The following is a 24,811-nucleotide window of genomic DNA, read 5'->3' on the forward strand; positions in this document are numbered from 1 at the left end:
GGTACTCAAGAATGATAACACTTTTCTTGATTTTCCAGGCCTAGAAGTTTATGGTTGAGCATAACATTGAAATTTCCCACTGAAATTTCTGTATGATGACTACTTCATAAGGGGAATCTGTCTTTTCAGGCTGCCTCCCTCCCGCCTTGGAACTGTCCTCCAGGAGAGGCAGCATCCCATCACAGGGCTCTTTTAGCAGATGAAGCGGTGGGGATGAAGCAAGAGACCTGCACCGAGAATCCCAAGCCAGGCCGCAGCAGCAGGTTCGATTCTCAGGTCTCCTCTTCAGTGAGTAAGTGCAACGGTGAACACAGACCTGGAACCGGATGGAATGGGCTGGAGCCCAGGATCTGCTGTGTTGCTAGTTTCTCGACTTTAAAACGTGAATGGTAGCTGGGCGTGGTGGCACATACTTGTAATACCTGCGCTTGGGAGGTGGAGACAGGAGGATTACGCAGGTTCGAAGCCAGCCTCGCTGGCTTAAGAGAAACTGTTTCCAAATAAAATATACAATAAGTCTGGGAGTGTAACCTGGAGGTAGAAGGGTTCCATCCCCAGTGCCACCACAAAACAAAACAAAACAAAAACCAACCAACCAAACAAAAAACCGAGGATGGTAGGCCCAGAGAGTGGTAGAGTGCTTGCACCTAGCATGTGTGAAGCCTCGGGTTCAATCTCCAGCAATATAAAAATATAAAAATGAAAATAAAATGAGGACAGCACTGGAGCTGCACCCAAAGGTGTGGTGTGAGGGAATCACAGGAGCCTTATAGTCACCTGGATCCAAGGGAATGGGGGCTCCAACCCATCACACACTCCCTGGGTTGTTTACCAGGAGGTTTAGCACTAGCTCCCTGCACGCAGGATGCTTGATTCTGCCCCCAGGTAAAGGGTGTTACCTGGGCTGCCCTTTGCCTCCCATTTACCCCATTCTGCACACCCACGACAGCTAGCTGGAGTGCTACAGGGAAGATGTGGCCTCTCTGCCAGCTGGGACAGATGTCCCACACCGTGTCCCCACTGTAGTGAGCAGGGCCCCTAGGCGCCCGCCTCTTCTTACACTGCTCGCAGCCCGGCCTGTCCACGAGCTCCCCAGCAGGACCACGTCTTACCTCCACCTTTGGGATCTTAGTGCCTATGGTTGAATAAATAGACACGCTCTTAGAGAAGAGACTGCATTGCTGGCCACTGAGCCCGGCTAGGAGGGTAAGATTTGGATGCAGCCCAGGGAGATCTCAAAGCTCCCACTCAACCAGATGCCCCCTTTGCCCGTTCCCCCTATGGGAGGAGGTGGCAACGCCAACACTCCATGCGCTCAGGCATTGCAGACGAACCTGGTGTGCGGCCCGGCTCTGCGGGCAAACTGGCCTGCCTTTGTGGAGAGAGTACAGCGTGGTTTGGGTTACCCCAAACAGCAGTCCTGGACAGAGACCCACAGCACAGAGGAGAAGGCTTTCCACAGAGGAAGCTCTTAACGCCATATGAACGTGGAACTCAGCAACGGCCGACTGTGGATGAACGTGGAACTCAGCAACGGCCGACTGTGGATGAACGTGGAACTCAGCAACGGCCGACTGTGGATGAACGTGGAACTCAGCAACGGCCGACTGTAGCTGACTGGGCAGAAAGCAGTTTTTCTTGGAAACCGCAATGCTAGTAGCAGAAGAGCTCCTGTGGAGAGGCCACGGGCATTCGCCATGGTCGTCATCAGCCTTCTTTAGGAGATATTCTTCTGCTTTTTGCCTTTGGCCTTGGACTGCATTCCCCAAAAAAGGGATGTGCTGAGGGATGCCCAGATAATGACCAGCTGCTGCCCCTCTGTCCTTCCTGGCCCTCGGTCTCCACAGTCCACTCAGCCCCCCGTGCTCTTGCATATCTCCTGTCCCCTCGAGTTACATACTTAAGGTTCTGTTTCCCCACAGCTTTCGATACCAGAGATGGTAAAGAAAGCGCCATCATGCCTGACAGCAGGCATTGACTTTCTTTTAATTATAAAATCAAATTAGTCTTATTGTACTTGACTTTTTTGTGATAAGACCACTTAAGATGAGATCGGCCCTCTTAGCAAATACTGGAGTGTGTGAATTGTTGTTGGCCTTAGCAACAATGCTGCACAGCAGATCCCTGGGGCCGCTTCATCTGCTTAACTGAAATTTTATGCCCTCTTCCCTCACAGTCCTTTCCCTCTCCCTGGGCCCTGGCAACTTGTTATGGTAGATACAGGATGCCCCCTGAAGAGCTCATGTATTAATGCTCATGGCTGATGCAGTCATGGGGGCTGTAATCCCATGACAATGGGATTATCTGGGTGGCGACTTGGGTCAGCAGGGTGTGGAGGGAGAAGGGGGTCTTTGGGGTGAGGCCTTGGGGCCTGCGTGTGTCCCGAGTCCCCTCACTTGCTGGCTCACGCTTCCTTCTGTCCTCTGTGAAACGAGGAGCAGAGCCTTCCCTCTCTGTCTGCTTCCTGCTGCCATGCCTGAGCTTCAGACCCTGGCCTCACACAGACTGAACCCAGAATCTCCAGAAAACTGCGAGCAAATAAATCTTCCTTCCTCTGAGATGTGTGGTAAGGTTTTTATTTTTTTTTTTTTTTGAGGCACTGAGGATGGAACCCAGGGGCATTCTACCTCCAAGCTACACCCCCAGCCCTATTTTTTATTCTTTATTTTGAAACCAGGTCTCAATAAGTTGTGAAGGGCCTCATTAAATAGCTGAGGCTGGCTGCGAACCCAGACTCTCCTGTTACTCCCAAGTACTGGGATTACAAGCGTCGTGGTCAGTCCTTTGAATTAGAGAAGTGTGAATGCTGACTGAGACATGAGCCCTCTTTGATGTTTTCAGTCTGACTTTTAGATACCTTATAGAAGTAGAATTATGAAGTATTTGTCTTTCTGTAGATGATTTATTTCACTTAGCATAATGTCCTGTAAAGTTGGCCCCTGTGGTAGCTGAATTTCCTTCTTTTTTGAGGTTGAATATCATTCCATGATACCTACATACTATTTTTTTTTTTTTTTTTGCGGGTCTGGGGATGGAACCCAGGGGCATTTGACCTCCGAGCTACACCCCCTGCCCTATTTTTTATTCTTTATTTTGAAACCGGGTCTCACTGAGTTGCAGAAGGCCTCACTAAGTAGCTGAGGCTGTCCGCGAACCGTGATCCTCCAGGTCTCAGCCTCCCGAATGCTGGGATTACAAGCGTGCGCCACCACGCCCAGCTCCTACATACTATTTTTTATTCATTCATCCATTCATCTGCTGATAGACCTTTAGCTAGTTTCCACCTGTTGGCTGTTGTGAATAATGCTCCTCTGAGCATAGACGCTCTCATTTGTCCAGTCCCAACACCCCTCTTTGAGCATCAGCTTCCATCTCTGCAGCTCACCTACCAACAGCTGCCTGTGTGCAGCCTGGGGCCTCATACCAGAGGCAGAGAGTATCCCTGAAAACTACTTTGTACAGGAGGGGCATTTTCAGTGTCATGGAGTTTTTTCTGGAGCCTTTAAATCATCACCTGGTCCAATCTCTCATTTAGTAAGGACACTGGGAAAGAGAAAAAAAGAGATGGTGTCAGGGCCAAGTCTATGGATGGGCATCTGTGTGGTTTTCTGTCCTAGGAGAACAAAGACCACTCCAGCCCAATTCTACAGCTATTTATAGAGCCCCGGTGAGGTATGAAATGCTGACCACACAGCAGTGGATGAGGCCAACATGGGTCTTACCCCTTAGAGTTCCGGAGTCCAGTCTTATTTAAGTGAGATGGGTACAACGTCTTCTGGAGCAAAGTAACTAATTATGCTGAGTGAGTTCCATAGAAGTTGATACCAACAGTCACCATTTACTGAGCTCTTATTTTATGCCGGGCACTGGACTACATGATACATGTGGTCTCATTTCATGCATACTTAGGACATAAGCTTTTCAAAACCTGAAGTTTCGCCGGGCGTAGTGGCACATGCTTGGGAGGTGGAGACAGGAGGATCACGCAGGTTCAAAGCCAGCCACTCTGGCTTAAGAGACCCTGTTTCCAAATGAAAAAGTATAAAATAGGTCTGGGAGAGTAGCCCGGAGGTAGAAGGGCTTCCATGAACCCCAATACCACCAAAAAAAATTTAAAATCTTCAGTTTCTAGATAAGGAAACAAATGAATGAGAGGTCAGGAAATTTGTTCCTATTTAAAGGGTAGGATAGAATTGTTAGCTTTCTTTGTGCAACTCCTGATCCAAGACATATTAACCTTTAGATTTCCAGCCAGATGTGTCACCGCACTGATGGGATCACACCACACATGTTCTCTTCCCAAACCTGCCTCTGAAGTCCCTGTCATGATTTTTGTCTATTATATGTTTGAAAACAAAGCCGGAGACAAGGCCAGACGACCTGCAAAGAACAGCTCAGACTGTCTGCAGTTATAAAATCAATGCCTCGTGCTCTATCCAGTCTGTCTTCCTGAATGACAGATAGGAGGGAAATGGCAGGGGCCATTATGGTCTTGTCTATGGGAGCGAGGGATCAGAGAAAAATGAGCCTGCATCTATATTGAACCAAATTCCAATATGATTGTGTCCAGTTGTCTGTGCTCAGTGCCACGCTGTCACGCAGAGCCACGAGGGGAAAGAATGGAGAAAAAGTCCCCTTTCAATAAAACCTGTAGAATTCTACGGAGTGGAGCAGCAGTTTGGGCCTGTCTTACTGCCCTGGGCAACAGAGAAATAAAGTTAGATATATTAGCAAAAATTCCAAGTACGTGTGAAATGTGCTTCTGAAGTACAGGAACTTATTTTATATTTTTTTCATAAAAATATTTAAATGCCAGAGTCCACACTGACAAGGGAGCGGCATCCTAGAATCCTCTGCTTTCGTCTAACGGGGTGGAGGGTTCTCAAGGAGAACAAGCAATTTTCAAGGGCAGGTTTCTGCTGCTTGCTGAGGGCTGACTCCAGCTTTGTCTCTGAGTGTTCTGGTGCTAGAGCTTGGATGTTGAGTGTTCCTAGTGGTCTCTGTGTTAAAAGACTTGGAGGTGCCATCGGGAGGTGGTGGGATTTTTAGGGATGGGACCTGCTGGGAGGTCTTGAGGTCATTAGAGGTGGGAGCTTGAGAGGCATGGTGGGAGCCCATCTCTTCTTCTTCCCTTTGTACCTGGCTGGAGGTGAGCAATTGGTTCTGCGATGTGTTCCCCACTGTTGTCAACCCCACAAGGCACCCAAAACAATGGCTCTGTCCAATCTTGGGAATTTCCAAAACTGTAAGCCAAAATAAACCTTTTCTATATTTATTATTTATTTATTTATTTATTTATTTATTATTTCTTTTTATGGTACTGGGGATGGAACGGAGGGGCATTCTACCTCCAAGCTACACCTCCAGCCCTATTTTTATTCTTTATTTTGAAACAGGGTCTCATTGAGTTGCAGAGGGCCTCACTAAGTACCTGAGGCTGTCTGCAAAATGCCATCCTCTGGTCTCAGCCTCCCAAATGCTGGGATTACAAGCATGCGCCACTATACCCGGCTACCTTTTCTCTTTTAGTTAATTATCTCAGTTATTTTGTGATAGTGGCAGAAAGCTGACCAAAGCACAAGGTTTAGAGGAGAGGAGGCACTGACTCTCCCAAGTACTGGTTGTGTGACATCGGGGAGATCATGCATCCTCTCCAAGTTTTAGTTTATTTTGTGATTTGAGACAAAATGCTGACTACAAATAGTATATACAATTCCTACTGTATATAGTGTTATATATGCTATATCCAATGCCTACTATATATGTAGTATAGAATACTATATACAGTATGTGCACTATATCCAATGCCTGGTGGATATCCTATACATAATGTAGAATACTATATATAGTATATATATTACACACAATGACTACTATATCTAAGTATATATAAAATGCCTACTATATATCTATAGTATAGAATACACTAATATATATAATAATGGCATATATTCACTATATACTAATACATAGGTCGTATAAAATACACAGATAGGCAGACAGGTGTGTGTATATATATATGGACGTATAGACAGGTGGGTAGACGCATGGATAGAGAGTAGAGATATAACACATGAAAGCGCCAGTCACGCAGCCGTCCTTAAATACCAGTTTCCACCCTCTTATCTCTCTCTTCTCTCTCCCTTTCCACCAATTCCATCTCATCCCTTTCAAGTTCCTTCAGCTAAAATATTCTGAAGTGTGTGTCGGGGGGAGGGGCTGGTCTTCAGGAAGAACATGGTGAGAGGGAGAGGAGCAGATGAGTCCCAAGAGACACAACCCAGGGCCCCACACTCTGATCATGAACAAGAAGCAACATGGGTTTAAATTTTGTACAAAGCCTCAGAACTATCCACCACCAACTGACCACTCTGACCCAAGAGTCTCCACTGCTGTAGAAGAGAGGTTGAGAGACACTGCCTGGCCCTGATTGCCGTGCCCTGTGCTATGGCTGATGGTAGAATACACCTGACCTGCTCTTGAACTTTGATCCCTGTGTGCCCATACTTCTGGGCATTCAGCCAAGGAGCTCACAGTCTCAAGGGTGGCTGAAGTCTCCCTGAGAACACGCGCTCAAAGGCCCGTGTGCGAAGGAGGAGAGCTTGTGTGTGATTAGACCGAGGTGCCCAGAAATGACTGAAACAGAACAGCCCACGTACGCTGCAAACTAGAGAAGCTGCACGAGTCAACCCAGGCCTCATGGGGCTCTGAAAGGCACTAGCAAAACCCACCAGATCTAGGCATCCTTCCTTTGGACACTGAGTCCAGTGGATGCGCAGGGGCCACCGGGAGGCCATTGTTTGTTCCTCTGTCTTGGCACTTGGTAGGAATTCTTGGTACTTGCTTACTGAATGAATGTCTAAGACTTGTGAGTTCTATCCATCTTACTCTGGATAATATGATAATTTTTTTAAAATCATAAAGCCAAGCTTTTAGAGCTGATAAATCTGCTGTACTTATGCACAAGGCCCAGTTAGTAGCTAAACAAGTTTCAGCACATTATTCATGGACTAGAATAACCAATGAGACCTGAATCGTTACAAAAAAGCTATGCAATTATTTTGGCAGTTGTCTAATTGATTATGTGTGTTTCCAGAACTTTCTTAGTGCCAACTTGGGAGAGAGCAGGCTGGAGAAGGCAGGGGCTCCGCAGACCGTGCAGGGTGAGACCAGCAATGTGCTGCTGCTGAAAACACAAAGGATAAAGGCCTGCACCATTCTCTGATCTCTGGATAACACCCTGGACACCAAGGACAGGTGCACGGGTTAGGCAAAGGTTAGAGGAGAGAGGGAGGGACTACTGCTATAAGGAAGTATATTCCTATAGCTTATGTACAACTGGAATTGAAGACTGGGACCTTGATGATAAGGAGGGAAGAAAGAGAAATGGCTTCCTGCTATGAGAGGTGAGCAGCTGGCTCCACCTGGAGGCAAGGTTTTGATTCTTGCATTAGCCAAACAGACACCACCTCCAGGAAGTCCAGGGCACTAGAAGAGGGTCCTGGAGCCTCCTGCAGGGCCCCCACACCATTCAGCCCATGCTCACCTTGAAACTGGGGGCACAAGGCAGACCAGGAGGAGTGAGACCTTCCCGCAGGCAGGAACTACACCTGAGGCTTTCAGTAGTGACAGTTAGTTCTCATGGCATTGAACTTCAGGCCAGAGCACAGAGGGGTCAACCAGAGGTGATCACCCCCAAGCACACCGGCCATGATTCAGTGGGAGGACTTCCAAATGAGACTTCTGCACCTGGACTTTGCCTTCTCTGTGATTAGGTGTTTTCTCCCTCCCTGGCTTCCTTCTTCCTTCATGTCTTCCTTCTTCTCACTCTCTTTCCTACCTTCCTTTGAGTCCTGATAGAGAGGCAGTCAGGCATCTGTTCTAGCAATTCCATCAGGAGGTGCTGGGGCCCGCATCCCACTGCCTGCTTCCCACCACCTGCATCCCACCGCCTGCTTCCCACCGCCTGCATCTCACCGCCTGCTTCCCACCACCTGCATCCCACTGCCTGCTTCCCCCCACCTGCATCCCACCGCCTGCTTCCCACCACCTGCATCCCACTGCTCCGGCATCTTGCTGCCTCCCCACTGTCCTCCACCTCCTTCACGACTGCACTCAGTACTTCAGAGGCCACTGGGTCACGGGCCCTAGAATGTTCCAGGAGGAGAGGAGAAGCCAGAAAGGACGCCCTGGGCACTGTGTGTGTTATTTGGAATCGCACCATGGGCTCCCTCCTCCAGAGTTTCCCCAAGGGCTGCAGTGAGCTGGGCTCTGCCCCTTCCCACCTCCACCTCCACTACCCTGAATCACAAACCTTGCTCAGCCTGCGCTCGTTACCGTGCCCCTCACAGCTAGTGGCCCTTTTCCTTTCTGTGTGCTTGTTTTGCTATTTTCTGTCTGTGCACTGTCTCCTGCCGTTGCTGTTCATTCCCAATAGAAAACATTTAAAAAACTATGAAAATCTCTTTTGATTCTCCATGTGCTCAGTGCGGTGCTAAGGAAATTAGAAATCCTGGTAAATTGAGATTAAATTTTTCCCATCCTCAAGTTTTAGATATCACTGCTTTGAAGCAACATCAACTCCTTGAAGCCATATTTTAAAAATTATGCTTCCATTTGAACAGCACATCTTTTCTCATACACAGGAAGCACATTATATCCTCAGGTAATTGGGTCTAGAGGGAAAAGCCATCAATCTGTGTAATGGTCTTGTAGGGACTATTTGGGGACTGAGGTTTCCTTGGCTTCGACTGGCGCCCTCCTGGCAGATGCCTACCTGTCCTTCTAACCCAGACGCCTGCCACCTGTCTTGGGAAGGCTTCCTCAGGCCTCGGGCAGTGCCTGGCGCTGTCCCAGTTGCTGCCACAGTGCTTCCCTCCCCTCTCATGACAGCTGGCAGGACTAGATGGCAATTTCTGTGTTTGCTGCCTGTCGCCTCCAGCCGACAGTAAGCACCTCCAAGGCCGGGCGGTGATGGATCCATCTCTGCACCGCCGTCATGTTGCCTGACACATATTAGGCTTGATAAATGTTAGTTAAGTGCATGCGTGTCAATCCCTTAGCCTTCCCTTCTCCGGGCACAATATCCTGAAGCATTTAGCTGCTCCGTAAATGACAGTTTCCAGGAGATGATGCTGAGATGAAAACAAGAAAGCAGAGGAAGTAAAACGCTTTTCCGCCTGCCTGAAGCTACGCTATTTAAGGTGCGAAAGTGATGTATGCAAGCCGCTCCTCCATCCCCCCGTGGCCCTCTCTCTTCCACCATGGAAAAATGAGAGAAATAACATCTCTGGGCTTCTGCAGAACACCACCACCACACTGGTGGCTACGCCCTGCTTGACGTCACCACAGGATGCTGGTCCCACCACCGTCTGAGATGCACACTCCCAGCGGCACCACTGCAGTGCCCCTCACCCTTCGGACCATGTCCTGCACTGCTCTCTGAAACGAGAGGATTCTGAGGGGATGGCGGTGACCCAGCTGGCACAGAGAGCAGCTCAAGCCCTTCCCTGAAGCAGTGAAGAGCTCATGGGCCCACAAACAAAGCAGATATATGAGCGAGCAGAAGGTGCATCTGAGACTAAAGCTATAGCAACTCTGCCCACAGATGTCATTTAGTACACAGGGTCTACTTCGCACAGAACACAGAGGGAGCTGGGGAGCCTTTCTGAAAATTCTTGTGATGAACTCCAGCCAGGAAACCTGGAAACTAGAGTAAAGAACCTATGCCTGCTGAGCTCAAAAGGCTGCTGCTAGAATGACAACAGAGAAAGGAAGGTTGGTGGCTGGTCTTCAAAGCAGGAGAAAGGAGTCGGGAGTGGTGGTGCATGCCTGTATCTCAGTACTTGGAGGCAAAAACAGGAGGATTGCAAGTTCATGGCCAGTGTCAGCAACTTAGCAAGGTCCTCAGCAACTTAGTGAGACCCTGTTTTAAAATAAAGAATAAAATATGGCTGGGGGTGTAGCTCAGACAGAATGCCCCTGGGTTCCATCCTCAGTAACACACACACATGCATGCACACACACACGCATGCACACGCACATGGTAGGAGAAGGAAACCGTGGGGAAGAACTGGTTGGCACTGGCTGTTTGGACCAGATAAGAGGAAGGCCTGTGCTGCTAACAAATTTCTTTTGGCCAAGAAGGGCACCCTGGAAATGAATCCAGGCCTTATGCGCACCTCCAAGGCCATGGCTCACTGCCCCCATTACTGTGTCTGAAGAAAACTGGCTTTACTTTACTTTGCCTCTCCTGGGGCATCCCCGGGGGACTGGAGAGCACGCTGCTTGTTGACATGCATATCCAGGTCCACGTGCGACGCCCATCTCGTTGTGATTTGGTAAATGGACATTCCAGTCATTATGTTTTAAATCTTTTGAGTCTGTTTGATGTGACCCCTTAGACAGAGGTCACCTGGGCAAGATGAAGAAACAGATCTAATTTAGCTTCTCAATATCTAATGCCAAAAATGAGATCAGGGGCTCAGGGTGTCCTGAACAAGGTGACGTGCTTTACCTTGGGTGCTGGCTGCTGGCAGTGCCAGTGACCCATTGTCACAAATGTTCACGCTTCTGGTACTCACAGGAGGGACGGCCACTGCGATGCTCCAGGCTCAGGGAAGGCCCGGCACTGGCAATGCATTCTCTTCCATGAATGCTCGGTTTCATATTCCCTCCCTGGAACTTGTATGTTCCATTACGAGCCAGCTGCGGAGTGTTCAAAGGGATGTGGACTGCCTTGGAAGGGATCGTCCTCTGTCTCAGAAAAGGGACCCAGCACGTGGGTTAGGCATCCCTAGCTCCACTTACAGAGCTAACTAAACGATCTCCATGGGTAAATCAACACCCATAGGATTAAAGTTGAACTGAGCAATGTAAGAGGCCCTTGAGAGTCAGGTGGTCACCATGACGATTTGGCCTGGAGCTTCTTCTAGGTTGGAGATCACAGTCATGTCCACCAGAGCCCGCCCAGCTCTCCTGCCTGCTGCAGTCGGGAGTGGGAACCTACTTAGAATCTTTCTCAGTTTTTTCACATCAGCAAAAGGTCACTGCTCATCTCTGAGGCATGTGGCAGCCCTGAGCATAGTTTAGAGAAATGGTCATTAAATCATCTCCCTGGATTTGTGAGAAGAAAGGCTCGTTATCACAAAACCGAATCTGGTACATGAGAGACGGATTTGCTTTTTGAGAGGGGCTATTATTTCTTTGGAACTTGTGGTGTCTTAGCTGAGCCAAGACCATCACACTGGACACCAACATGTTCCGTCCATCCTCTAGCTTTCCTTAGCTTAAGCTATGTGGGAAAGGACAGATTTTGCAATTCCCAATTCACAGAGGAAGATTCCTGGCAGGATAAGTACCCATCAACTACATTTTTTTAAAAAATGTGTATCTCTGATAGGAAAAATGATTTTTCCTTCCAAATGATGGATAACAGAGAGGTGTTTGGACACCAAGAGAGAGCTGATTTAGCCAGTGTCTGTGTTGGCAAAATGAGAAATGTTTGCATGGTGTGTAAAAGGGAGAAAATTTGGTGCCGTGGCCTATCCCAGCACCTCGACTGCAGTCTGTTATCTTAGGATAATAGCCTAGGAAATAAAAATAATAGTGCTGCATGCCAAAAATTTGTAGAGGTCAACCTCTTTTCCATTCCAGTTGATAGGAAGGAGGAGGAGCTCGGTGCAAGGCCTTGGGATGGATGGCTTATCTGTTGCTGTTGCTCTGCTCAGTGGTGCGGCTTGCGTAGCCTTCAGACAACAGATGAGAGTGTGAAACCAGGCAAAGGGATGGAGGGAAAGAAGCAAGAGCCTGAGACCCCCAACTTCTGCATTTTGACACTGGTTCAACCTGGTGCCAACTCTGTGCAGAGTCAACCAACTCCAGCCTTGGGACTTTCACAGAGAGTTTCCTTTCTTTCTTTCTTTCTTTCTTTCTTTCTTTCTTTCTTTCTTTCTTTCTTTCTCTTTCTTTCTTTCTTTCTTTCTTTCTTTCTTTCTTTCTTTCTTTCTTTCTTTCTTTCTTTCTTTCTTTTTTACGGGTCTGGGGATGGAACCCGGGGACATTTGACCTCTAAGCTACACCTCCTGCCCTACTTTTTATTCTTTATTTTGAAATAGGGTCTCACTAAGTTACAGAGGGCCTAAGTAGTTGAGGCTGTCCACAAACCACGATCTTCTGGTCTCAGCCTCCCAAATGCTGGGATTACAAGCGTGTGCTAGGATCACGCCGGCTTTTACAGAGAATCTTTATGGGCCCTGTGAATGCCACAGGACCCCGCCGCTGTGCCTGCAGGACCCCGCCACTGGGCCTGCACCTCTCTCCTGCTTGGAAGCTCTGTCTCTCCTCTCTGCTGATCTTATGTCTTGGCCAACATGTAGACAAAACTTGAGTGGTGCCCGCCCTTCCTGAATACCACATCCTCAATGACCTCGTCATTCGAGGAGTCCCTGGGCATGTCAGCTTTTCTAGAGTACTTTCTTTACTTCAGACACTGTGCTAGGTGCTAATGATAGAAAGATGGCCAAGACTCGGGGCTGTTCGTCAGAGTAGCAACAATATATATGTATAGTCAGACAAATTAGACCCTACGTGAGATAATTTACTAATAATGTTGAATTCAAGGTTGTTTGTTCTTCACGTATAACCATGTTATGTAGTGGATTATGTCAAGAACTTGGCCTGTCACTCACAGGGGTCTGAGCATCTGGTAGGATATAGCTAAGATGCCCAAAGCTTACTCCTTCTCAGTTTGGGGCTCTCAGAGCTCTGGAAAGTATGTCTTTGCTTAATATTATACTTGAACCCTGGGAAATACTGCACTGTGTGCTATAAGTATAAGTGTCTGAAAGGACCACTGTTCAAGTCATACCCATATCTCTACAGCAGACCTCTGTTAACACCGCAGGCGCATGCGCTAGCCAACGGATGCTCCAACCACGCTGGCCTTCCTTCCAACATTTTACTACTTATGGGCCATGGCAGACACAGCTAAGTGCCTACTACCAATCCATTCCCATTCTCAAAAGAATCTGTAACCCACTTCCCCCACAATGGATGAAACTAATGAAGAAGATGGCCAGCATATTTTGAAAGAGAAGTGCCGTGTTAGTGTAATATCTTAATTTTAGAACTCAAAGGAGTCTCCCCTTTGCCCATTTCCATAAAGAAGCCCTATGGACCAAGTATATCATAATGGATCAAATTCTTCTGCGCTAATGGCAAGAATCTGCAGGAGCTGTCACCCAAATCCACACGAAACTACAAAAGCTGCCAGCTGAATGTTGCTGTAGAAAGACTGTTTGCTTTCCAGATAATGAGGCAAGGCCAACTCATGGGGGTTGTTTCTATCACTCCAAGAGAACAAGATGCCACATGCTGTCAGAACGTAGTCCAATCATGATCTCCTATCATCTTTCTCTGTATGAAGGGGCTCTGTTTGCTAGAAAACCTTGGGGATGAGGAAGAGAACTAGTTTCCTAGCAATTATAGGAACTAGTCGGCCTAAGCCCATCCTAAAAGTGTCACATAATGAGCACTTGAAAGTACAACTGCAAAAAGAAATTGTAATTAAAAATAGCTTTAGAGTAGATTTAAGCAAAACAACCCAATTAGAAATAAAGCTGGAGATCCTTAAATAATTGCAGCCAGCCTATGACCTCAAACTCCATTTCCTGGGCATGGAGATGAGCCTCTGAGAAGAGATGAGGAGTCCAAAGGCAAAGCTCTGACTTTCATCATGTTTTCCCCCAATTGTGATTTCTTTGGGGGATGTTTTAATATTTTCATAGTGGCTTATATCCCCTTAAAACTAGCATGGCACAGGAGAAGATTCTAAAAATTATTAGCTATTAGAGAAATAAAAAACACAAATGAAATACCAGTGCCCACCCACCAGGATGGCTAGTATCAGAAAAACAAAGAAAAATACAAATATTGGCATGGATATAAAAAAACAGGGACCCTGTACATTTCTGCTGGGAATGCAAAATGAGGCCGTGATTATAGAAACTGTTAGTGGTTTCATTAAAAGACAGAATTATCACATGACCCAGCAATTCTATTTCTAAATTTATATTTACCCTACAGAACTGAAAGCAGGGATTCAAACAGATATTTGTACATCCATGTTCACAGCTGTGTTATTTCCCAATACCCAAAAGGTGGAAGCAACTCGCATGTCATTGATGGATGAGCGCTTCACCCAAGTGTGGGATAGTGTACAATGGGTTCTGATGCGCTAGATCATGGGTGAACCTGGAGGGCGTGTGCTAAGTGACGTCAGCCAGTCACAAAAGAACAGAGACTGCCCGAGCCCACTTGTATGAGATCCCTAGAATAATCAGACTCATTGAGACCCCCTGTTGCCAGGGGCTGTGGAAAGGAGAGACACTTGCTGTTTGACAGGTAACAGAGTTGAAGTTTGAGATCATGAAAAGGGTTTGAAAATGAATAATAGTGATGATTATGCAACATAGAAAATATACTTTATGCCACTGAATAGCGCCCTTCAACATAGCTGGAACGCTAACTTTTATTATCTATCCATTGTTATATACATGATAACAAGCCAAGGTGGCAAGTGATACTTACAAGATATAGGCAATCACCCCGATGGACCAGCAGTCAACGGCTTTGCTGTACGGTTTCTGGGCAAGAACTTCAGGAGCTGTGGGATGACAAAGAAGAGACACAGCCTGACATTTTAGATGCCTGAGACTGAAGACATTTACCAGGGCTTTTCTCTTGGTTTCCCCCTGGAGGCCATTTGGATTGAACAGTGTGTGAGTCTACCCGCTGAGTGGAAGGTGGGGGTGTGGCTCAGTGGTAGGGCAGGTACCTAGCATATGCAGCGTCTTAGGTTCGATGCCCATCAGAAGCAGCAACAACAGAAGATAATAAAAATAAAAATGAGTAGAAAGATATTACCCGTTTATTTGTTGGCTTTTTTCCTAGAAAAAAAATGAAGGTGTGTGTGTGTGTGTGTGTGTGTGTGTGTGTGTGTGTGTATTCCTAGAGATTATCATTAATACATGGCTATTTTATGGCCACACCATGCTAAGTACTGTATGTAGCTCAGCATAGACTGAGATAAAAAGTTCGCCCTCAGTTTGGGGGCTGGAGGGTGTGACAAGACCTCACATGGAGCCCAGGCAGCTTTCTGGCCCCGGTGTGAGGTCTGGGGACACAGGGCAAAGCTTCCTCTCCCTGGTCTGTGGCGCTTACGCTGCGGCGGAGCAGCGCTCAACCCCACCCCAGGAATCCTGTTTCTGCTGATCTTGGTTGCCTCTGAGGCTTGGGGTGAGCTACTCATCAGCACTCTAGTTTCATCTGAGAAGCAGGAAAGTTGACATGAATGCCATTTTCCTGGTCCTAAGCCACCATCCATCAAGAGTCATCTTTCCCGGGGTTTTGGTTCATCTTGCCCTCCTCCCGTCTGGCCGGTTCTTGGCCTTGTGCGACAGCCGCCACCTGTGTGTGTCTGTGAGCAGCCAAGTCACGGCTCTTAATGCACAGTTGTCCCAAGTGAGCACACATGAGACAGTCAGTCATTGACAAGTAGAAACCTCCTTCTCTCCAAACACATCTCTTTGAGGTATGCGCTTCCCAGAACAACTCAAAGGCAGAGAAAATCAAAACAGAACAGCTGCTAAGGCCCTTGGCACACGCTGAGCTGTGTGTTCTCTGGGTCTTGGACGCATTAACTCACCTACCCCAGGATCTTTATTCCCAGTTTGCAGGCGAGGCACAGAGGCACTGAGAGGTCTGATAACGTGGCCCAGTGAGCTGGCTGGGAAGTGGCCCGTACCTGCTTCCTCTCAGAAGGGACCTTGGCGCCCACCATCAGCCAAGGCGTGTATTTCCCATTCATAAACATTATCTCCTCTAATCTAACAACTATCATGGTCTGTACCCAAGAGACAAGGCAAATGAGCCTCAGAGAGGTTAAGTAACTTGTCCCACATTGCACAGCTAGAAGCCAGGTTGTCCGAGCCACATCCTGGTTCTTTCTACTAGAACCCAGTTTGCTAAGGGGAGAGCTTCTTCAGTCTGCAAGATAAATCCTCTTGACCAAAACAAAAGAGAAGCAAACAACAACAAACCCCCCAAAGACAAGAAAACTAACACGCAAATCTTCTCTTTCATCCTGTTAAAGGTCAGTATCTTCCCAAGCAAGATAGAAAAGCAGAGAAAAACTGTTCACTGTCTCTACTCAGGAGAGTGACAAATACCATCCCCAGATCATACCCAAATCAAATTTTAGATTTCAGCCCTAAATTCCTTCAGACCTCTTATAAGAACTTTTTATTTTTCTTTTTTTCTGGCACTGGGGATTGAACTCATGGGCACTCTGCCTCTGGGCTATACCCCCATCCCTATTTTATTGTGAAACAGGGTCTCACTAAGTTGTGGAGGGCCTCACTAAGTAGCTGAGCCTGGCAGTGAACCGATGGTCCTCCTGTCTCAGCCTCCCAAGTATTAGATTTACAAGTATGAGTCACCACGCCTGGCTTATCAGAACTTAAAAAAAAAAAAAAGGAAACAAGAAATATAGTTGTGTATCCTTTCTTTGCTACACTCTCCCCAAAAGTAGTATATATATTAAAAAAAAAAACTCTAAAGCAAGACAGCCATTGATAGAGAAGCTAGAAGTGGATACACTGATACATTCCAACTGCTAGGAACATAGTTTTTCAAACTCTTCTATTATAAAAACTGACAAAGGGGAGCCATTTACTGAAGGGAATGTCTGCCTGATTTAGAAGGTTTGCTTTCTCCCTGGGCTAGCACTCTGGTCCAAGCGGCCATACCGGCACAGATGGTACAGGAAGTGACTGCATCCACATAGACTCTCCAGGGCCATCCGTGTGGCCTGATGGAATGCTGCTAACAGGCAGAGAAGGTGCTCAGGGCGCCGGTTGGCCAGCTTCACCTCCCACAGAGCTGATGCAGGCGTCAGGAGTACAGAGCCATGCTGCTGGAGTAGCGGCCCCGAGCGCCTTGCGGTATCTATGGGGCTCTTTTGCAAGATGGCCAACCAGCCTGGGCTGGCTGCTCCACTGGACCAGGTGTCAATGGCACAGAGCACTGGGAGCCAGCACAAGATGGAGGGCACAAACATTGACACATGCCAGGGGCACACAGAAAGGTGAGCAAAGAAGCAAGCTGTGGCCCTTCTGACAGGTGCTGTCACATTGGATGAGCAGAGGTCACCTGAGAGGAGTATGAAGAGAGAATACAAGACTGCAGGCCCAGAACACGCTCATGCTGTTCTTGGTTTTCCAGCACCATAGCCAGTGGGAGAAAGGAGTTCTTGAAAGAACATCTTCCTCCTCTGTCACACCCAACACACACACTTCACTTCCCCTTCTATCTGGCAAATGCACCAACTTGTTGGGCGGCTGTACACGGCCCTACAGAGACCCAAAAAGCACGGGGCTCACTTTTAGCAGCTCAGAGACTGGAGGGTCCTTGAAATGTTTAGGTTCTTGAACCCACAGACTGCCTACACTTTAAATAAGTTTTAAATTGTGAGATTTGGCTCGTATGATGCAGTTTATACATCAAATATATAGTTAAGAGCAGATTCCTTCTTGGGGCAGTAACATGGATATTAGGGGAAAAGTTCCAAATTATTACTAAGTAAATATCAGGGTAACACTATCTTGGGTAGAAATTTATGTATTTTTGCCAAACTTTTCTTGTTCTGGGTTTGTGTCTGGGTTACGCAGAGAACAAGACACAAATATTTTTTTAACCAACTGGCAGTGGGCACAACTGATGAGGTTCTTAACTGCACTTGTAAACAAATTCTAGAATAAAGATAGAAGTATAATGTAATGGTAAAAGACAATGCAAACTGCTTTGGAAATAACATTTCCATCAATTTCAAATATCCTAAGAAATTATATAATGGCCCATATACCAGAAGCCTAAATTCTAATTTCACTTGAAATGTGATTGCTGGAACCAGGGTCCTTGGAATATTGCTTGGGGAAGCCTACTTAGATTACTTCAAATAGCTTCTTTTCACCTCACAGAAATTCTTGAAAAAAAATCTTTTGACAATATTAAAAATCCTGGCAATTGAACTTGGCAGCCAAATCCAGGTGAACTGCTAACTCTCAGAAGGGTATTTCCTCCCCTGCTTTACTCCCGATCTGTTGTGCTCTCCTGGCCTTCGGGGGCCTGCTTCTCCCATTTTTAAAATTCCCTTCCCCTGTGTTGTAGCGTATGGTCCTGGAGAATCCACTTCTCATCCTGATCTTTTTAGAGGTCAGTTTTCATGCTGAGAACCAAACTCCTTAGTATTGTGTGGTGAGTCTCATGCCACTCAGTAAGAATTCTGCTCTAATTCTAAAAACTTACAGTAAGCATCCCATTTACAGACTTTCAGAAGACAAATGCATTCTGGACTGAGGAGCTGCAGAGCAGGTCCAGCCAGGACCCGGGAGCATGGCGAGGCTCTGAGCCACACCACCAGTCCCATGGTCTCCACAGTGCAGCCTGAAGATGCTGAAGAACTTCTTCATCGAGGATAAGCACTGTTCTCTCTGTGTGCAGTAGAGTCCCGGTGTACGGGGAGGTGCTGAGGCTCAGTGGCACCTTCAAAAAGGGGAGGCTTTCAGTCCAAGAGTTCAACTTAATTGGAGCTCTTGTGTAGATAACAAGACCAAGTCCTTGGGGGCTGTTAGCAGCTGTAGAGAGACCTGCCCATTTAGAGTTGTTGAAAAGTAGACAGTGGGTCTAACGTTCTAAGCATCCCTTAGGCTTGGCCAAAGTCAGCCTTTTAGATTTAGAGAGTGGGGCTGGGGTAAAGAACATGACAACTGGGTCCCAGGTCCACTCGCCCAAATCCTGCAACACACTAGCCACCTGTGAGTCCTGCCTGCCTTGCACACCCCTTTACAGCCGTGTGGGTCACAATGACGAGCAGCAGAGTACAGAGCTATGAGTCTACTCTCCGAATGCTCAGGCCAGGCAAGTTCTTGTGGTCAACCCATGATTACTGAGTCGAGCCCAATCCTGACATCATACATACCATTATTTTCATGGGAAGGTGTTTTTCAAATTTCATACAACTGAGCTACCAACAAGCTTAGCTGTGTCAAATATTTTTGATGAGTAGGTACAAGGAAAAAAGAGATAGGTAATTGATTTTGAAATGTCAGCAGCTGTTTATTGGAAAGTACTGTGTTAGGTAAAATAAGGTCAATCACTAAATATTTTCCATAAACAAACTATTTCTAATAGGAATTCTGAGGATGAAACAGACAGAATTGGTACTAATTCTCTGCATCCAAGTAACTTAACTGGAGCTCTTCACAAAGACAGCCATCATTAAAAAGGCCTGATTTGTCACTTGGACTACTCTTTTGAAAGCCTCAAAGGCATTTCAGAATGAGTAGGTTTAAGACTAACAGGCAGAAAGATACTCTGTTACATGACTGCTCAGAAACTTCTTGCTGGCCAGATCTTGGGTGCTATTGATCCAGCTGTTCTTGTTCTTCCTGTTGGAAACTTAGTTTACATCAGTAAATTAAAGTTCATCTCCTTGCGAATCACACAGCCTCAGCAGAGCATTTCACACGCCATCAGAGATCTCTGTGGACAGAGACCATCTCCCTCGGTGCCCAGGCCTAACTCGGGCTCTTTAAAGAACCAGTAGGTTTAGAATTTAAAATAAATGGATTTACTAATGTCAGGCTCACTACCAACCCACATATGGAAAATTCCACTTTGTGGGCAATGTCTGCTATAAACCAAGCTATGTTGTATTGATTTACAGCAAGTATTCCTGGTAAAGGGAAGGACTCCAGAAATTTGGGGAAAGAAAAAAAGAATTTTAGGAATCTTTCATCTTGTTTTAAAAACAATTTAATTGCCAATTTTCCTTACTGAAAGAAGAAAGAGGGAGAGAAGGAAAAGGCTTATCCTAGTGGAACTGAAGACTAAGGGAGAAGCTGTCTTGAAGGGGTAGGGCACTGTAATAAATCTTTATGCCTTTATAAAGTAGAAAAAGAATTTTCCTTTTACCCCAGTGCTCAATGATGTGCCAAAGAGCAGTGGTGCAGTGGGCATGGAAAATCTCAAGTGTCGGCAATTCAGGATTCTTCGTAGGTGAAGTAAATGAGTCAGGGCTCCAACCTTATCAGTGGATGAACCCCTGTGGGTTAATCAAGTGCATGGACTTGTTGGGCTCTGAGCATGGACTGTAGGAAGGTAGGTTTTGGCAGGAGGAGGGAGGTCACTGGAGGCGCGGCCTTGGTGCCTCCATCTGTCCTGGTCCTTTGTCCCTGCCCTTCTGCTTTATGGCGCCATGATGCTTCTGCCTTGGAGTTGGCTGACTGTGGACTGAGCCTCAGAAACCATGAGCCAAATAAACCTTTCCTCCTCTCAGTTGTTGCTGTCAGGAATTTTGGTCAGGACAACATAAAGCTAACTAAAACAAGCAAGTCCTCGTGGGAGGGTGGAGGGAACTGAGAAGACCTCCTCCGGTTACTAAGTTCACGTTGGAGGAGATCTGTTCTGTTTATTCTCTCCTTCACGCTAGCATTTCAAGGATGGCCTCCTGCAGTGGGTGAAGGACAGCGGCACCCTCAGGAGGGAGCAGCATCCCACCAGGGGGAGGAAGCCGGTGGTCCAGAACCAGGACCTGGGCAGCATCTCTCCCTTCATCCAGGCAGTTAGTGGATAGTTACTGAAGTGCTTCCCCTAGGCTGGGCCTCATGGCAGGCCCTGAACAGATGCTGGGCTCTGTGACAGGACAGCTTAGAGAATCTGTTATCTGTCCAGGCCTCAGTTTTCTGTTTCTAAGGGCATCACCATTTTGCCCTAGAGTGAGTGATGCCTTTGTGGGAAAGAATCTGAGCCCAGTTAAAGTGCTGCACACGATTCCTCATTGTAAGGAATACCACAGGCATGCGTTGACAGCGAGGTGAGCAGACCGCAGGCAGTCTTCCAGAACTTTAGGAAGAAGTGAGAAAAAACAACAACAAAACAAAACAAAAAAACAGCTCCAAGACGGGTGTGTTGGTGCATGCCTGTAACCCTCGCTACGCTACTCGGGAGGCCGAGGCAGGAGGATTGCAAGTGCTAGATCAGCCTGGGAAGCATAGTGAGATCCTGGCTCAAAATTTAAAAAAAGAAAGAAAAGGAATGCTACAAAGAAAAGAAGTCTCTGACTGGTAAGTGAGAGAAAATGGTTCAAATCAAACTGCAGGAGGGCTTCAAAGAGTTGGTGCACTGTGTATCAGAGAGGCAAAAAATGAGATTTCTTCAAACAGTGGGAGAGAAAGAGGCCTGCGGTGGCCTGCTTGGGGCGGTAAATAAAAATTCCCGAGACCAAGGAGAACAGAATTCCGCATTTGTCTTGTCAGAACCTCAGGCATGCGGTTCAGGGGAGCACTTGGCCTCTACAAGCTTCGTCACCCCAGAAGGTGACGTTGGCTGTGCCCTGTCAGGTCCGTTTCCTGGCAGTGGAATTTTCAGCAGCAAAGATTTTAGAAAAGAAAAAAAAAGTCACATAACGAGGAGCTTTCCTGTTGACACCTTAATACCCAGTTATGATTTCATCTGCACTCAAAGTATCACAGTCTGGATCGTGGGCAGATTAGAAAGAGCTGGAGCACAGACTCACGCTTCCCTGGTCTGTCTTCTACCCAGAGCCTCAGAGGAGGAGTGGAAGGTTCTCGGGACAGCGCTGGTCTCTTTCCACCCCTGCAGATCCTGCTACTGTTTGTTATTCTCCACTCAGGGCTGTGGTTGACTAAAATGTATGGCCGAGGAGCAGCCAGCTCGGATTTTCCTAGGAGCCTCTTGAGTTTTACCACAGGCATGAAAAGTCCCCATTAAAGGCCTATCTGGGGTTATAATTACCATTCTGAGCTGAGCTGGGATCACTGTTCAAATGCTACTGGGTGGAAGAGTGAGCTAAGGAGCAGGAGGGGGTGGGATGCTGGGGAGAGCGGGGGCTCTGGAATGTGGGAGAGACTTGGAATCCAGACGGGTGAGGAAGTGAGATGCCCGAGTAAGGCATTTCAGAGCTATGTGGTAACGGATAACCGCTACCCAATCCTCATGGCTCCTCGGGTATTTAGCCTATCTGGTTTGTGAGCATGACTTGATGGCTTCTCTGGACTTAAACCAATCCTTTCTTCTGAATTCTAATAAGAAGTGACATTTCAGAATTAAGATTTCTATAGCCAAGTGTGGTGGCACGTGCCTATAATCCCAGTACTTGGGAGGCTGAGACATGAGGATCACAGGTTCGAGGGCAGACTCACCAACTTAGTAAGATTCTGTTTCAAAATAAAAATAAAAAGTAAGGTAGGGCTGGGGTAGAATGCCCCTGGGTTCAATCCCCAGCATTCTCCTCTTCTCACTCCCCCCAAAAAAGAAAAAAGAAAGGAAACAAGAGGGTTGCTATAGTTGAGCATGAGGGCGCATGCCTGTGATCACAGTGCTCGGGACGCTGAGGCAGGATCGCAGGTTCAGGGCCAGCCCGAGCAACTTAGCAAGACCCTGCTTCAAAATAAAAAATAAAATAGGGCTGGGGGTCTACTTTAGAGGTAGAATGCTCCTGGGTTTACTCCCTAGTACCACATGAAGAAGAAGAAGAAGAAGAAGAAGAAGAAGAAGAAGAAGAAGAAGAAGAAGAAGAAGAAGAGAGGAGGAGAGAGAGGAGGAGGAGGAGGAGGAGGAGGAGGAGGCTACAAAATGCTCTGTCATCCACCACCACCACAACAACAAAAAAATATGGTAACAATTCACAAACTATAAACTCCATCCCCACATCAAGTATTTGGAGAAGAGTTACTAAGAAATTCCAGAAGGATGTAAAGCTCTTTAAAATCACTGAATTCAGAGTGATGTAGGGGGCAAACAAGAAAGAGTGATTCAGTGCTAGAGTGCTGGACTATCTCCACCCCCAAAAAAAGAGTATTTAGTGTGATTGTCCATGTGGAGTGGGGGCTCCTCAAAGGCAAGGTTCATTCTAATAGTAAACCTTTTGTCCCTGTCCATCCACATTCACTCATGTCAAAAATAATAAAAGGAAGAGACCCTACGAGTTGTGTCCTCCCTAACAAGCAGGGCCTGGGAGTAGCGGGTGGTGTGGGAGGTGCCGTGGAAAGCCCGTGAGCTGTCCTGGAGTGACTGCTGAGAAAGAAGGCAAGAGAAAATTGTTATCTGGATCCTCTGCCTACTCCTCTGCCCTGTATGACAATTTATCAGTTACATAAAACCCTATTCAACACTAACGGTCTGGGAGGATGGAACAGTGATGTAATGCTTCCAGTCAGGCACTAAAATATGGTACTTCAGTGAGAAACAAATATAAAGCAAGCTCTGGCCAGGGCAGGGGCACCGCCACGTAGAAGAGCGAGGTTTAAAGAATTGGGAACAGAACAGCGATGAGGAACAACGAAAAGAATTCTGGTTACTCAGAATGTTGAAATGGACCGAGTTCCTGACATCAACATAATTCAGTTTCATCTCGTCTGTTCTGAGTGAAGAGAAAAAAAATGGCAGCCCATTCTCTTGACATACGGATATTTACATAGTTAGAAGTTGCGTATCTAGAGCAACACACAATGTTAGAAAAAAAAATCATGGGGATATTTAGTCTAGAATGTACATTTTACATACGGGGACTTAGAAACTCAGGGGGTTAAGGGCTTCGGCCTCTCTCATACTGAACCGATGGCAGCTAAATGCAGGATATTTGCATTCTGGTCCCTTTGTTACTATCAATAATTCTAGGCTGGGTGGCCTTCGGGACAGAGGCCCCATCCCAGTGCTGTGCTGGTTGGAAACTTTGGTTTATAATGAGCTCATCCTAATCTCAAGTCTCATATCATGTTCTAAAAATGCGGTGATCCATGAATTAAGGGCATTTCTCTAACTGGGCGAAAAAACATTCTGAGAATATTGGCTAACTGTTCATCTCCACTTAGAAAAGAGCAAGACCAAGAGGGTTTATTTTAGGTAAATCAAGTCAAAGCAAACTGAAGCTGTCTGCCACGGCTGTGAAGGTAACCGTGCACCTAATTCTTGTAAGGAGACCAGAATGACTCCTTCCCCAAGCTCCAGTAACTTAACAATCAGACGCCATCTAAACAACGGAGGTTTAGTTCTCTTATAACCAGAACAATGAAGCAGATACCACTGCTCCTTCCTATTTTGGAGCAATGGCCAGTTTTGAGATAGCTGCTGCATGCTCCAAATGAAATCCTGCATAGTGATCAATCATTTCTCAGCAAGACTTGATGAAAACAATTTTACTTTCCTCAGAACATCACAGAGCGGTTGAAGCCTCCACCACCAGCCCCCTTTCCCTCTGGCAATATGGCGTCCTTCTTATATATATATATATATTTTGTGATGGTACTAGGGTCCTGGAAACCCTCATACCTCCGTGCTACACTCCCAGACCTATTTTTATATATTTATTATTTTGAAACAGAGTCTCTTAAGCCAGCAAGGCTGGCTTCAAACTTGCACGATCCTCCTGTCTCCGCCTCCCAAGCGCGGGGATTACAAGCGTGCGCCACCATGCCCGGCCATGGCGTCCTTCTAATGGGTCACTCAGCCCCCGGATCTAGAGACACAGGCTTGAAGTTCTTCTTAAAATAATCTAGTTTTCTCTCTGAAATGAGGAGAACTAATTGTGGTCATAAAGTCTGAGCAATCACATCTATGTGCGAAATGGCAACATTAAGAAAAAACCCAATAGGCTCTTCTTTACCAAATAGAAATGTGTGCCGCCTTTGGTCTTATCAATTACATGATTGAAATGGGTGCTTTATGCCAC

At 46.7% G+C, this 24,811-nt stretch overlaps 1 protein-coding gene across 3 annotated transcripts in view; it reads right to left on the reverse strand.

Moving 5' to 3' along the window:
* CAMK1D (calcium/calmodulin dependent protein kinase ID) overlaps positions 1-24,811 on the reverse strand; it is a gene marked incomplete at both ends in the record, with an annotated part of 417,729 nt that overhangs the window by 15,800 nt on the left and 377,118 nt on the right. For all 3 annotated transcript variants that reach the window (XM_080717054.1, XM_080717056.1, XM_080717055.1), the window contains one exon: positions 14,590-14,665. In XM_080717054.1, the coding sequence (XP_080573180.1) occupies positions 14,590-14,665 (76 nt within the window). The remainder of the gene's footprint in view (positions 1-14,589; positions 14,666-24,811) is intronic.

The sequence above is a fragment of the Muscardinus avellanarius genome, assembly GCF_963383645.1.
Source record: "Muscardinus avellanarius genome assembly, chromosome: 20".
Classification (NCBI taxonomy): Eukaryota; Metazoa; Chordata; class Mammalia; order Rodentia; family Gliridae; genus Muscardinus; species Muscardinus avellanarius.